Source organism: Pelophylax lessonae, assembly GCF_965119305.1.
Source record: "Pelophylax lessonae genome assembly, chromosome: 9".
NCBI classification, from domain to species: domain Eukaryota; kingdom Metazoa; phylum Chordata; class Amphibia; order Anura; family Ranidae; genus Pelophylax; species Pelophylax lessonae.
In genome coordinates, this window is record NC_138776.1 from 243,404,882 (window position 1) to 243,418,919 (window position 14,038).

General features: G+C 46.2%; 1 protein-coding gene across 1 annotated transcript in view; it reads right to left on the reverse strand.

Moving 5' to 3' along the window:
- LOC309563732 (membrane-spanning 4-domains subfamily A member 4A-like) overlaps nt 1-12,054 on the reverse strand; it is a gene marked incomplete at both ends in the record, with an annotated part of 53,477 nt that extends 41,423 nt beyond the window's left edge. The window contains one exon of the mRNA XM_082268331.1: nt 11,980-12,054. Within this exon, the coding sequence (XP_082124457.1) occupies nt 11,980-12,054 (75 nt within the window). The remainder of the gene's footprint in view (nt 1-11,979) is intronic.
- Between the last annotated feature and the right edge of the window lie 1,984 nt (nt 12,055-14,038).

Genomic DNA, 14,038 nt, shown 5'->3' on the forward strand with positions numbered 1-14,038 from the left:
AAAAGATCTATATACTTACCTATTTTCAGGCCACTTTGGTCTGATCATGCGTCAGCCAGGGCTCACTGTTTACATATGCGTGCAGGACCTACATGCTTGTTCGCACTTGCGCGTGAGCATGGGAGGACAGGGCGCTCTAAGTTGTTTTTAAATTGTATTATTTATTTTATCTACAATTACTTTTTTAACACTGTACATGTATTATTTTATTGCTATCACAAGGGATGAACACCATCCCATGTGGTAGCATGGGCCATGACAGGTCCTCCTTATGGAGATATCTGGGGTCTACGAGACGAGTTGTTTCCTCTGGCCTCCAAAGCATCTGATTAAACCAAGATTGATTTTATCAGATGCTTATAGAAGTTGGTAACAGCTTGTAAACATAAAAACCAAAACCAGAAGTGACTAAAGCCTCGTACACACGCAATGAATTTCCGCCGACCGGTCGTTCGTCTTTTGTCCAGAGTGGTGTCTGTTGGTTGGAATGTGCTCTAGACTGCACACAAATTTTGTCGTCCGACAGAATTTTACTTCAGAAGTGATGTCATGTGTTGGATTGCTTTCTTTGTGTTCTTTCTTCTCTGAGCATGCCCAGTCTTGCTCATAAGATTTTTCCCTGTCGAAATCTGTGCTGACTGCACGAAAATCGGACGTGTTTTGACGGTGGACAAAAATTTTATAGCCTGCACACCAGAATTTTTTCAGCCGAAAAGTCCGGAATCGGTTGTCGAGAGCACCCGGCCGAATTTCGACTTGTGTGTACGAGGCTTTAATCCTCATCGCTTCTGGTTTCCAATCTTGCAGAGGAAAGAACAACATCAGTTCCTCTCTCTCTGTTCAGTCCACAGGATGCCGCTGATCGGACAGGAGAGCCCGGGAAAGGCAGTGGCGGAGGAGGGGGGGGGGCACACCATTCTGCCGCCTGTAGAAGTGATCGTGTCACTCTAAAACCACTCAAATCAATTATTCATTAAAGGGAATCACCGGCTGAAATTTTTGATACTGGGATGATGCCTACAGCTTCAAAACAAGATTTTTTCTAAAAATAAAGTTGACAGTGCACAGTTTAGCAGCTAAATGTCAGTCAGTCACACTATGGGGGGTCTTTTTTTAAAAATTATTTTAAGTATGTAAACTTAGTGAAGCACTACCCTTTTTGGGGGGGAGTCTGTGACGTCATCATGCCGGACAGGAAGTGAAGCTCCAATAACCTGGTATAATGTGGTGCCTGATATTTGGATGGTCTTAAGGGAGCAATGCACCCAAATCTTGGCAAGCCTAATCAATTTTTTTTGCATTGTTAAATGTGAGTGTATTTTTATAGTTTTTATTATAAGTGGAGATTTTAATACAGGTATAATATAACTAAATGTAGCACTACTCCCATGGGAGCTGCTGAAAGCGGGTTCCCCTGGGTTACCCATAGCAACAATTTGTGAATTCTTAGTACTTTAGATTCTTGGCTCAGTCAGTAAACAGTCCAGGGGATTTGATTTTTGTTGTTTTTGTTTTATAATGGGATGGGAGAAGGGATAAGATGGGCACTCCAACTTGGTAAACTATGCACAATCTTGAGGACTTCTAGCTATGTTAAATGCGGCAAGGCCGCTGCTTCACCTTGCCACTGAAGTTAAGTATTTGAAAAGCAAACTACTTGGTAAATTACTCTTCAGGTTACTACTTGGCACCCCCTTTCTCTCTAACTGTGTGCACTGACCTTCCATCCACTGACCTCACTGGAGTGATCCCCTTCCTGGGCAGACCCCTTGGCAAGCCCCCTGGTACTCACGGACACTGTTTTTCCCAGGTAGCTCTGCCCTCAGCTCCACTATCAGTTTCTCCAGGACCTTTATGGCTCAGCTCCACACCTGGCTCACCAGGCCGACTGCCTGTGACCACCTTCCTCAGACAACAGGAGGAGAGACAGCCGTCAGCCCCCTCCTGGGACTCTGCTTCCCGCCAAAGATGCCCTGTCACATGTGCCCTCAGTTTTTATGGTCAATCCCAGGGTGCACTGTGGTAGTGCCCTCCCACTGGGACTGCCACAAAAGCCTGTGTGTCACTGGCTGGGATTCCTCCACTGTCCAACAGACTTCCAACAGACTGTCCAACAGACTTCCCTATTGGATACAGTGGGGACACTCCCTCAGACCAAGTAACTCACACCTGGACACATGTAACAGGCATAACTAGCAGAAACACAGTGGGATGTGATGCTGTATATTGGGGGCGTGGTCGGCGCTTGTCAGACCAATACAGTGATGGAGAGAGTTGTCCTGGAGACGGACCACCCCGCTGTACGCAGCTTCCCTAGATACAGGAAGTGACGTCGGCGGAAGTGACGTCGGGTGGAACGCATGACGCACTAACCCGGAAGTAGGGTAGCGGCGTGCGTTCCACGGAGCCGGTGATCGGTACCACATGACCGATCGGCTCCACACTCCACCAACGCCTGTGCCCTACCTGTCCAAGGAAGCAGGTTAGGGCAACAGAATACAAGATCGGCCTCCTATCCCCTCTCTGACCCCTCTCATCTGGTGTGGAGGTGCCCCCCCCCCCCCCCAGTATGATGGGATCAGCAAAGGGAAGAAAGTGTGGAGAGGAGGGGGTGAGACACCATCATTATGAACATACAAGTACATAGGCTGTACTAGATACAGCAGACAACCAAGGTAATAGAAAAATTGTGGGGTGATTACTAAACAATGCTTATATTAGCTGCTCTCTAATGTCAGTCCAGGGAGGACCTATAATGATTCCAAGTGCACTGAGAAAGCATTTTTATTTGTTTTTAATACCTGCTCATGGTTGTTTTTATCTGGATATTTGTTGCACTGTTTTTATGCATATGTTTTTATTCCACATATATATATTATCTTTTTAGCATTTGTTTTGTACTTGTATGATCGATGTATGCCACTGTATACTACCTAATATGTCACAATAGGGAGTGGGTGGCGCCCGGCCACTCCCCCGGGGGAGGAGATACTCCCACCTGGGGGCAGTGACTGGGTCGCTACCTTACTTTATCACTATTTAAACCAAAGAGACAGTCATGACACAGTGACTCTGAAGAAGAGGTTAGACCTCGAAACGCGTCAGTCATCTCATCATGGACGATTATATGGACTAAACACGGACTTTCGAGCAATCCAGCCTGATATGCTTTACTTTTATCTACGTCTGTGAGTAGCCATTTTTTAATATCATTTAAATAAAGCCTACATTGAGGATAATGCGCTAGGTCGGTGCGCCCTTTTTTGTTCTTTTTGCTTATAGTATCGGTGGACTACCCCAGTCCGTTAAGGGCAGCAAGACCTTAGCCATCTGAGAAGCCAGTTGTCAGTCCCGTGAAGTGTGTGGTCGAGGGGTCTGGATACTAAGCGCAGGAGAAGGGTGGCTACACCTTATTGTTTTTATAACTAGCAGATCACCTGATAAGCAGCTGGAGCAAAACAAATGATTTACCTAGCACCTATCTAGGGTGGTGCTACATAAAGGCAAAACTTTTTGGGGGGGTTTTGGATAGAGTGCATACTGACCTGTGCACAGGGCTAAGTGGAAAGTGAGCACATATGTAGATTGGTGGCACTTCACGTGGTGTTAAGAGATGAAACACACAGAAAGATAAAAGTGTTGGAGATTTGTTTGCTCATACCGACTACCACAAAGAGATTGATGGAATTAATATATTATTAAAGGATAGAGACTTTGAAAGCTTGCATGTAAGGAGTTCCCATCACTTTTTCACATATAGCCCAAATTGTATTTGTAAAATATATATATTGTGTAGCACCCTCCTAGGTAGGTGCTAGGAAAAATATCTGCGTGGCCCTGTTCTGCTTATCAGGAGGGCCTGATCTGTAGGTTAGCCTGTCACTTGCTTCCAGGTGTGACTTATTGAGTCTGGGGAGTCTCCCCACTGTATCCAATGAGGGATCTTGTTGGACAGTGGAGGAAACCTAGCCAATAGCACACCAGGGTTTATGACTGTCCCAGTGGGTGGGCATTGCTGAAATGCATCCTGGGATTGTAAATAAATCCTGACAGGGTATCTTTTGGAGGGAGCAAAGTTCCAGGAAGAGGTGGACGGCTGTCTCTCCTCCTGCTGAAGTGAGGAAGGTGGTCCAGGCAGTCGGCCTAGGGACAAGGGGTTGAGCTGTGCTGCAGAGGATCCAGTGTGCTGACCAGTGGAGCTACTGGGCAGAAGACTTCAGAAAAAAACAGTGTTGTGAGTACTTAAGGATCTGCCCAGGTGTCTGCCTAATGGAGGGGAGCACTCCAGAGAGGTCAAGGGGATCAAGGAGCCAGCTAACCCAGAGTGTTACAGTAAAAGGGGTGCCAAGTTGTTAAGCTCTGAAGATTAGGGGATAAAGGGGGTGCCAGGAAGGGCCCTGAAGTTGTTCAGCAGTACAGTCTAACTTAATGGAATAGCTGCCTCAGGAAAGGAATACCTCAAGAAGCTTGATGTCTCTTTTCACAGCCAAGGACAAAGTGAAGCAGCGGCCTAGCCGTGACTAGCTCAACACAGCGTTATACAGCGTTAACCAGTGTTACACAGTGTTAACCAGCGTTAACCAGCATTAACCAGAATTTTTTCAAGTCGTCCCTGCTGATTGTACATAGTTCTAGTTAGTTATAGTATCCCACTCATCCATTCTCCTATCCAAGTTCCAAATACTGTAAATCATAAAAACCAAAGAAACTGGACTGGTCCTTGTCTGAGGTACAAACACTTGGAAACATGCCAGATTGTTCTACTGTTGCCAATGGTAACCCAGGGGAACCCATATTCAGCAGCTCCCAAGGGAGTAGTGCTACAATTGTGTAGCACCCTCCTAGGTAGGTGCTAGGTAAAGTATTTGGGTGGCCCAGTCTGCTTGTGAGGGGACTCTGATTGTTGTGTGTTCTTAGGTGTGCCTGTTGAGCTTGGGGAGTCTCCCCACTGTGTCCAATGAGGGCTCTCATTGGACAGTGGAGGAAACCTGGCCAATAGCACACCAGGGCTTGTATGTACCCCAGAGGGCAGATTCTACCACAGTGCATCCTGGGAGGGAATATAAGTCTAGGGGAGCACATGATAGAGCGTCTTTGGCGGGAAGCAGAGTCCGAGGAGGAGGTTGACGGCTGTCTCTCCTCCTGTCAGCGTCAAGAAAGGTGTCCATGGCGGTTGGCCTGTAGGACAGAAGGTTGAACTAGGCTGCAGAGAGGGATCCAGTGTGCTGTGGACCGAGTGGAGCTGCTGGGGCAGAAGTTTCCAGGAAAGAAGTGTTGTGAGTACTGTAAACTGCCCAGGGGTCTGCCTAGGACAGGGGACCACTCCAGAAGGTCAGAGGGATCCAGGAGACAGCTAACCAGGAGGAGGCTTAGAAAGGAGTTGCCAGAGTCTAAGCCCTGAAGATAAGTGTGTGTGTAAAGAGGGCGCCGGTGCAAGCCCTGAAGTCTTAAGCGTTGCAGCAGATGTACAAGTAGCTACCTCAAAGGAAAGTGTTAAGGGAGCTTCTACAAGGACTTTGTGCCACAAGAAAGTGACAGAAGTCAGTTCAGTGCTAGCAGACCGCATGTCAGCGTTCAATAGTGCCAACCGGCATTGACCGGCATTCAGCCAGCGTCAAGTCAGCGTCGGCAGGCAATTTTCAGTTGTCCCCCTATTATTGTGTATAGTTAAGCCAGAAGAGTATCCCACTCATCCCTTCTCCCATCCAAGCTCTCAATAAACCTAAAAACCCAAAGATACTGGACTGATTCTTGTCTTAGTGCTCTCGCTTGGAGAATATGCCTAACTGTGCTGCTGTGGCTAGCGGTAACCCTGGCGGACCCATATCCAGCAAAACGGCTGGGAATTCTGCTACATTTGGGGGCTCCTCCGGGATTTTGCCATGGGTTACTGGGTCAGTTGTCCCTGGCAACGGCCAAAGAAAACTTCAAAAATCTACATTTTTGTGCCTGGAACTGCTGTTCAAAGCTCAAGCCAAGTGTGAGGTCAGCTCTGGGGGAGACTGGGAGAGTGGGATGAAGATTGAGGTGCACATGGAGGGTTGCCCATGGCAACGCAAGTGTTCCAGTCAGTTCTGTAAAACAATGGGAACCTTCCATTTTGATTACATGTACTCTGCTATCAGGCATTGGAGAGCAGGGAAGAAGTCTGTGTCAGTTAACAAGAGCTGCAGCGGCTTAACAGTGAAAGGTCCAGGGAGGGACGAAGAAAATGGCGGCCAGGGGCATGAGGAGCAAGGTGCCAGGTGTGTGTACAAGTTTATGGATTGATGTTGACCGTGCTTATGACAGCAGAACATTCATTCTGTACAGTGAGTGCATGGATACTGTGAAGATTGTAGTCGGCCATGCCGTGAGGAGCAGTGGGACTATCTTCGGAGACAGTATGGAGGGCCTTGCTTGCACATGTGTTGGGGAGAGGACTATTGACTGTGCTTATGACAGTGGAATAATTCTCTTGCCTGGAAAAGAGGGACAGTTGGCTCCGGGAGAGGGAGGCGCAGCTGTTGCAAATAAGAAGAGTGGATGCACGTCTGGCGAGGGATGTGGTCCGCTTTACAGTAACTTTCCTGTGGGCTAGAGAGAGAGAGCATGGCAGGGGAAGAGTTACTGTACCGCGCTGGAAAGCATGATCTACACAGCACTGCCTAGCAGGAGGAGCCACCGCCAAACAAGGAGAAAGGGTGGAGACATTGGTCGCACCCCGCCAATCAGGAGTGACTAGGAGAGTCTATTTAACACCCCCTCCTTCGGGTGTGGCTGAGAGGGAGACACGTGCAGGAGAGAGCAACATGGAGATTGCTGTAAAACAGAAGTGTGTGACCGCAGTCGCTTCACCCACTTACGGGGAACCTGCTAGGCAGACATCGGAGCAGACCAGGCAGCCCAGTCAAACCTTTGTGTGGGACACCGGCATCCAGATGGTACCAGAAGGAGGGCTCACACTGTGCACAGGAGGAGGCCTGGAGTACTTAGGAATGGTATGTCCACAGTGTATTAGTATCACGATGAAAGTGCAAGCGTGGAGCCAATGTGGGCAGTGTGGCTACCTGCTGCTGCAGGCAGAGAAAAGTGAAGGCCGGCCCAAGCAGATGTGTGTGTCTTGGGAGTCCGGTTTCATTCAAGAGGTGACCGGTGCAGAGTCCAGGTTCCACTGTGGAGGTGGGAGGGGCATGATTCCTGTGAACCTGGAGGCCATGCAAACAGACAGTGGGCTAGCATCATAAGTAAGAGGGACTCGGTCACTGGGAGCTCTAGGAAGAGGATGCATGCCTACCCAACCGGCCAGGAAGTGGCCAGAGGATGCACCAACCGTAGCAGCAATGAGGACTGCTCCTATTCCCCATCGCATAGCAAACATGGCCTGCGGCCATTAAGGCCTCACCCACAAGCACTAGTGGGGAAGAGGGAGCTGGGATTTTCAATATAGGATCCCCTTCAATCCAGTACAAGTATGGATCTATTGCAGAGGGGATTGATGATTGAGGATCCACCGAGGAAACCGAATGGGACTAGGGTTCAGAGGCTGGGAGCAGCTCCCCAGGTCCTGAAGTTGTCACCCTTCTTGACAAAGAAGCCAAAGAGGACATAGAAAGAGCAGAGTAAGCACAAAAATTGGGGTTCTGTGAGGCCCCCTTTCTACAAGGACTTTGTGACACAAGAAAGTGACAGAAGTCAGTTCAGTGCTAGCAAACCGCAAGTCAGCATTCACTAGCGCCAACCGGCGTTGACTAGCATTCAGCCAGCGTCAAGTCAGTGTCAGCAGTCATTTTTGAGTTGTCCCCCTGTTATTGTGATTAGTTGAGCCAGAAGAGTATCCCACTTATCCCTTTTCCCATCCAAGTTCTCAATAAACCTAAAAACCCAAAGATACTGGACTGGTTCTTGTCTCAGTGCTCACACTTGGAGAATATGCCTAACTGTGCTGCTGTTGCTAGCGGTAACCCTGGCGGACCCATATCCAGCAAAATGGCTGGGAATTCTGCTACAATTGGATGTTTGTGTATTCACTTATTTTATGGAATTCTGATTTTATAAGGGGGTTCCCACTATTATTATAAGGAGGTTCCACCATGATTTCACTATTGGGTATCTGCACTTAAATACAGTATCTCACAAAGGTAAGTACACCCTCACATTTTTGTAAATATTTTATTATATCTTTATATGTGACAACACTGAATAAATTACACTTTGCTACAATGTAAAGTAGTGAGTGTACAGCTTGTATAAGAATGTAAATGTGATGTCCCCTCAAAATAACTCAACCCACAGCCATTAATATCTAAATTGCTGGCAACAAAAATGTGTAAACCCCTAAGTGAAAATGTCCAAATTGGGCCCAAATAGCCATTTTTCCTCCCAGTGTCATGTGACTTGCTAGTGTTACAAGCTCTCAGGTGTGAATGGGCAGCAGGTGTGTTAAATTTGCTGTTATCCTTCTCACTCTCTCATACTGGTCACTGGAAGTTCAACATGGCACCTCATGGCAAAGAACTCTCTGTGGATCTGAAAAAAAGAATTGTTGCTCTACATAAAGATGGCCTAGGCTATAGGAAGATTGCCAAGACCCTGAAACTGAGCAGCAGCATGGTGGCCAAGACCATACAGCGGTTTAACAGGGCTGGTTCCACTAAGTACAGGCCTTGCCATGGTCGACCAAAGAAGTTGAGTGCACGAGCTCAGCATCATATCCAGAGGTTGTCTTTGGGAAATAGTTGTTATGAGTGCTGCCAGCAATGCTGCAGAGTTTGAAGGGGTAGGGGGTCAGTCTGTCAGTGCTCAGACCATATGCCTCACACTGCATCAAATTGGTCTGCATGGCTCTCTTCCCAGAAGGAAAGTTAATGCACAAGAAATCCCGCAAACAGTTTGCTGAAGACATGCAGACTAAGGACATGGATTACTGGAACCATGTCCTGTGGTCTAAAGAGACCAAGATAAACTTATTTGGTGTCAAGTGTGTGTGGCGGCAACCAGGTGAGTACTACAAAGACAAGTTTGTCTTGCTTACAGCCAAGAATGGTGGTGTGGAGTGTCATGGTTTGGAGCTGCATGAGTGCAGCCGGCACTGGGGAGCTACAGGTCATTGAGGGAACCATGAATGCCAACATGTACTGTGACATGTATATTAAAAAAAGAATAGCGCGCAAATGCAAAAGAAATAATTACCAAATCTGAAGACAATCCATAAATAAAAATGGGGGTTTGGTCCCACCATATGGCCATATCGTGCTCAAGCCCACTACTGCGTCAAAGTACCCCATTATCAGTGGGTCCTACACTATCCATGAAAAAGAGATGAATCCAGCCTTTCTAACCCTTGGAGATAATACTCCTTGCTGGGAAGGATGTGCAAATGCACTACAGGGGACTCCTCCTATATCCACTTGATGGTGGACACTGATTGAGTACAGGTGTGTGTGGGGGGTGGGGAGGGCTGCTCAACCCCGATAGTCTGGTCAGACCGAATACATAATAAACAGGCAAAAAATTTGGGGGAGCATACCCATGTATTTCCAAAGCTGCTGTAGCTATGAACCAAAAGACATGTGTATTAAAAAAGAATAGCGCGCAAATGCAAAGGAAATTACTACCAAATCTGAAGAGAGTCCATAAATAAAAATGGGGGTTTGGTCCCACCATATGGCCATATCGTGCTCAAGCCCACTACTGCGTCAAAGTACCCCATTATCAGTGGGTCCTACACTATCCATGAAAAAGAGATGAATCCAGCCTTTCTAACCCATGGAGATAATACTCCTTGCTGGGAAAAATGTGCAAATGCACTACAGGGGACTCCTCCTATATCCACTTGATGGTGGACACTGATTGAGTACAGGTGTGTGTGGGGGGTGGGGAGGGCTGCTCAACCCCGATAGTCTGGTCAGACCGAATACATAATAAACAGGCAAAAAATTTGGGGGAGCATACCCATGTATTTCCAAAGCTGCTGTAGCTATGAACCAAAAGACATGTGTATTAAAAAAGAATAGCGCGCAAATGCAAAGGAAATTACTACCAAATCTGAAGAGAGTCCATAAATAAAAATGGGGGTTTGGTCCCACCATATGGCCATATCGTGCTCAAGCCCACTACTGCGTCAAAGTACCCCATTATCAGTGGGTCCTACACTATCCATGAAAAAGAGATGAATCCAGCCTTTCTAACCCATGGAGATAATACTCCTTGCTGGGAAAAATGTGCAAATGCACTACAGGGGACTCCTCCTATATCCACTTGATGGTGGACACTGATTGAGTACAGGTGTGTGTGAGGGGGTGGGGAGGGTTGCTCAACCTCGATAGTCTGGTCAGACCGAATACATAATAAACAGGCAAAACATTTTAATATACATGTCTTTTGGTTCATAGCTGCAGCAGCTTTAGAAATACATGGGTATGCTCCCCCAAATTTTTTGCCTGTTTATTATGTATTCGGTCTGACCAGACTATCGGGGTTGAGCAGCCCTCCCCACCCCCCACACACACCTGTACTCAATCAGTGTCCACCATCAAGTGGATATAGGAGGAGTCCCCTGTAGTGCATTTGCACATTTTTCCCAGCAAGGAGTATTATCTCCATGGGTTAGAAAGGCTGGATTCATCTCTTTTTCATGGATAGTGTAGGACCCACTGATAATGGGGTACTTTGACGCAGTAGTGGGCTTGAGCACGATATGGCCATATGGTGGGACCAAACCCCCATTTTTATTTATGGATTGTCTTCAGATTTGGTAGTTATTTCTTTTGCATTTGCGCGCTATTCTTTTTTTAATATACATGTCTTTTGGTTCATAGCTGCAGCAGCTTTAGAAATACATGGGTATGCTCCCCCAAATTTTTTGCCTGTTTATTATGTATTCGGTCTGACCAGACTATCGAGGTTAAGCACCCCACCCCCCACACACACCTGTACTCTATCAGTGTCCACCATCAAGTGGATATAGGAGGAGTCCCCTGTAGTGCATTTGCACATCCTTCCCAGCAAGGAGTATTATCTCCAAGGGTTAGAAAGGCTGGATTCATCTCTTTTTCATGGATAGTGTAGGACCCACTGATAATGGGGTACTTTGACGCAGTAGTGGGCTTGAGCACGATATGGCCATATGGTGGGACCAAATCCCCATTTTTATTTATGGATTGTCTTCAGATTTGGTAATTATTTCTTTTGCATTTGCGCGCTATTCATTTTTTAATATACATGTCTTTTGGTTCATAGCTGCAGCAGCTTTAGAAATACATGGGTATGCTCCCCCAAATTTTTTGCCTGTTTATTATGTACTGTGACATACTGAAACAGAGCACGATCCCCTCCCTTTGGAGAGGGGAAGTATTCCAACATGATAAGGATCCCAAACACACCTCCAAGAGGACCACTGCCTTGCTCAAGAAGCTGAGGGTAAATGTGATGGACTGGCCAAGCATGTCTCCAGATCTAAACCCTATTGAGCATCTGTGGGGCATCCTCAAGCAGAAGGTGGAGGAGTGCAAGGTCTCTAACATCCACCAGCTCCGTGGTGTCGTCATGGAGGAGTGGAAGAGGACTCCAGTGGCAACCTGTGAAGCTCTGGTGAACTCCATGCCCAAGAGGGTTAAGAAAGTGCTGGAAAATAATGGTGGCCACACACAATATTGGCACTTTGGGCCCAATTTGAACATTTTCACTTAGGGGTGTACTCACTTATGTGGACTCATATTTCCTCCCAATATGACATATCCCTATCCCTATATGGTGACCATATAGAGTGGATTGCCGCCGGTCCAGTGGATCGGCATCCCTGCTGCCTAGTGGGGGCAGGCGCGCGCTGTTGGTGGGTCGCGTGCTCACCCCCAGGACCACTCCCACGAACCGACGTACCCATACGTCGATTCGCACAGCCAAACCAGCCTGCCGCAGTATATCTGCGGCGGGCGCTCGGCAAGAGGTTAAGAAAAATGCCTTTGCAAACAATTTAACCTTAACTGAAATTGCACTTACCCCAAGAGCTTTTGGTTGGCCTCTAAGGAACGTTTGGTGAAAAAGCAATGAATTGGTGTGTATTGAGGTATTCATGGTGGAATCTAGGAAGAAAGGAAAAAAATAAAATGATCTAAAGGAAACATAAGAAATCTATCAACATATTGTATAGGAATGAAAATGTTGCATTATAACAATATTTGAATGATTTGAACATATTCATGGGAGAAGCAGAAGCTCGTCATCGTACATATTTGATAAGGTTGAATAATGACACAGGTCAATCAAGTTCAATGTGTGTGATTTTTAATTTTTTTTTGGGCTACTAATTCTCATATTCTTGCATCGCATACTAGCACATTATGTGAAACTTACCTTACCACTTCCGGACCGCCCGCTGCAGCTATACGTTGCTACTTTGACATTAAATACCAGGGCTGTGGAAGCAGATAGCTGCCATACCCCAGTATTTTTTTACTGGGCAGGTGGTCCCCTTTTCCATAAAAGTGGTCCCAGCGGTGGATCGCTTTTGGGCGGCGGTAGAGGTGCCCCCTCCCGCTGCTTCCCGGTCGTTTTCCCCGCTTACCGGAGCCGTTGGATCAGGTCCTTTCCCCTCCTAGGCAGGAAGTCGAGTGAGGAAAAGCTGGCCCCCACTGGACTCTATGGCCTTGGTGGACCATAGCGGTGTCATACGTCGCTTCCTCTCAATGGCCCTAAAGGGCCCATTTTTTTTCCATGATGAAAAAAAAATGACTTTTTTTTTTCTTTTCAGGCCCTGTTTACACCTGAGCGTATTTCAGCTCGTAAAACGCTCATCTCTGAAGTCTTAAAACGCCCAATAAGCAAAATCCCATTCATTTCAATGGCCCCTGGCCCTTGTGTGTTTGGTCGCCTGATGCAAAACACCTGAAGCTCAAAAAAGTACATGAGCTTCTTTTTTGGCAGATTACAAACGTTTTTGTTGGATGTCAATGCCTTCCTCCAAACACCTGCCAAAAACGCCTGGAAAAAACACCCTAAAAATCCCCCCAAAAAGTTTGAAAATGATACGCTCAAGTGTGAATGGAGCATTAGTGTAAATGGGAGATGTGAGGTCTTTTTGACCCCAGATCTGACATTAACCACTTCTGGACTGAAAGATTTTCCCCCTTAATGACCAGGCCATATTTTGCGTTACTTTAACGGACAATTGCGCGGTCGTGCGATGCTGTACCTAAATACAATTGATGTCCTTTTTCTCCCACAAAGAGAGCTTTCTTTTGGTGGTATTTGATCACCTCTGCGATTTTTATTTTTTGCGCTATAAAAAAAAAAAGAGCGACAATTCTGAAAAAAAAAAGAAACAATATTTTTCACATTCTGCTATATTACATTCCCCCCCAAAAAATATTGAAAAATCAAAATGTGTTAGCATTTTAAGCCAATTTGTTTTCTGCTACATATTTTTGGTAAAAAAATCTCAATAAGTGTATTTTTATTGGTTTGCGCAAAAATTATCGCGTCTACTAACTACAGGAAAGATTTGTCATTTTTATTGTTTTTTTTTTTTTTTTTTACTAGTAATGGCGGCGATCTGCGATTTTTAGCGGGACTGCGACATTGCGGCGGACAGATCGGACCCCTAACTGACATTTTTGACACTTTTGGGGGGACCAGTGACATTACTAAAGTAATCAGTGCTAAAAATATGCACTGTTACTGTAATAATGACATCTGCATATGATAATGTAATCAGGCAACCCTTGACCTGTGTGTGGTAATCTGATCAGGAGGGGAATAGCCATGCTGTATATAAACTGTTGTTCAATAAAGGAGAAGAAGGTTTCATAACTTTTATAAGCTAAGTTGTCGGCTAGCTATGTATGGGGGGGAGGCTGGAATATTTGATATCTATGTTCCATCCAGACTGGAGGAAGCGGTATACTGTTGGAAGTCCACAAGCACAGTGTGGGTCGCAGTTCCGTTACAAGCATAATAGTCACCAAAATCATTGCCTATGTCTTGAGGGTTGTGGCATACTGTATCTTCCTTATAGTATTTGATTAAGCTTAATTTTGTTTGTTTTTTACCTTATTTTATT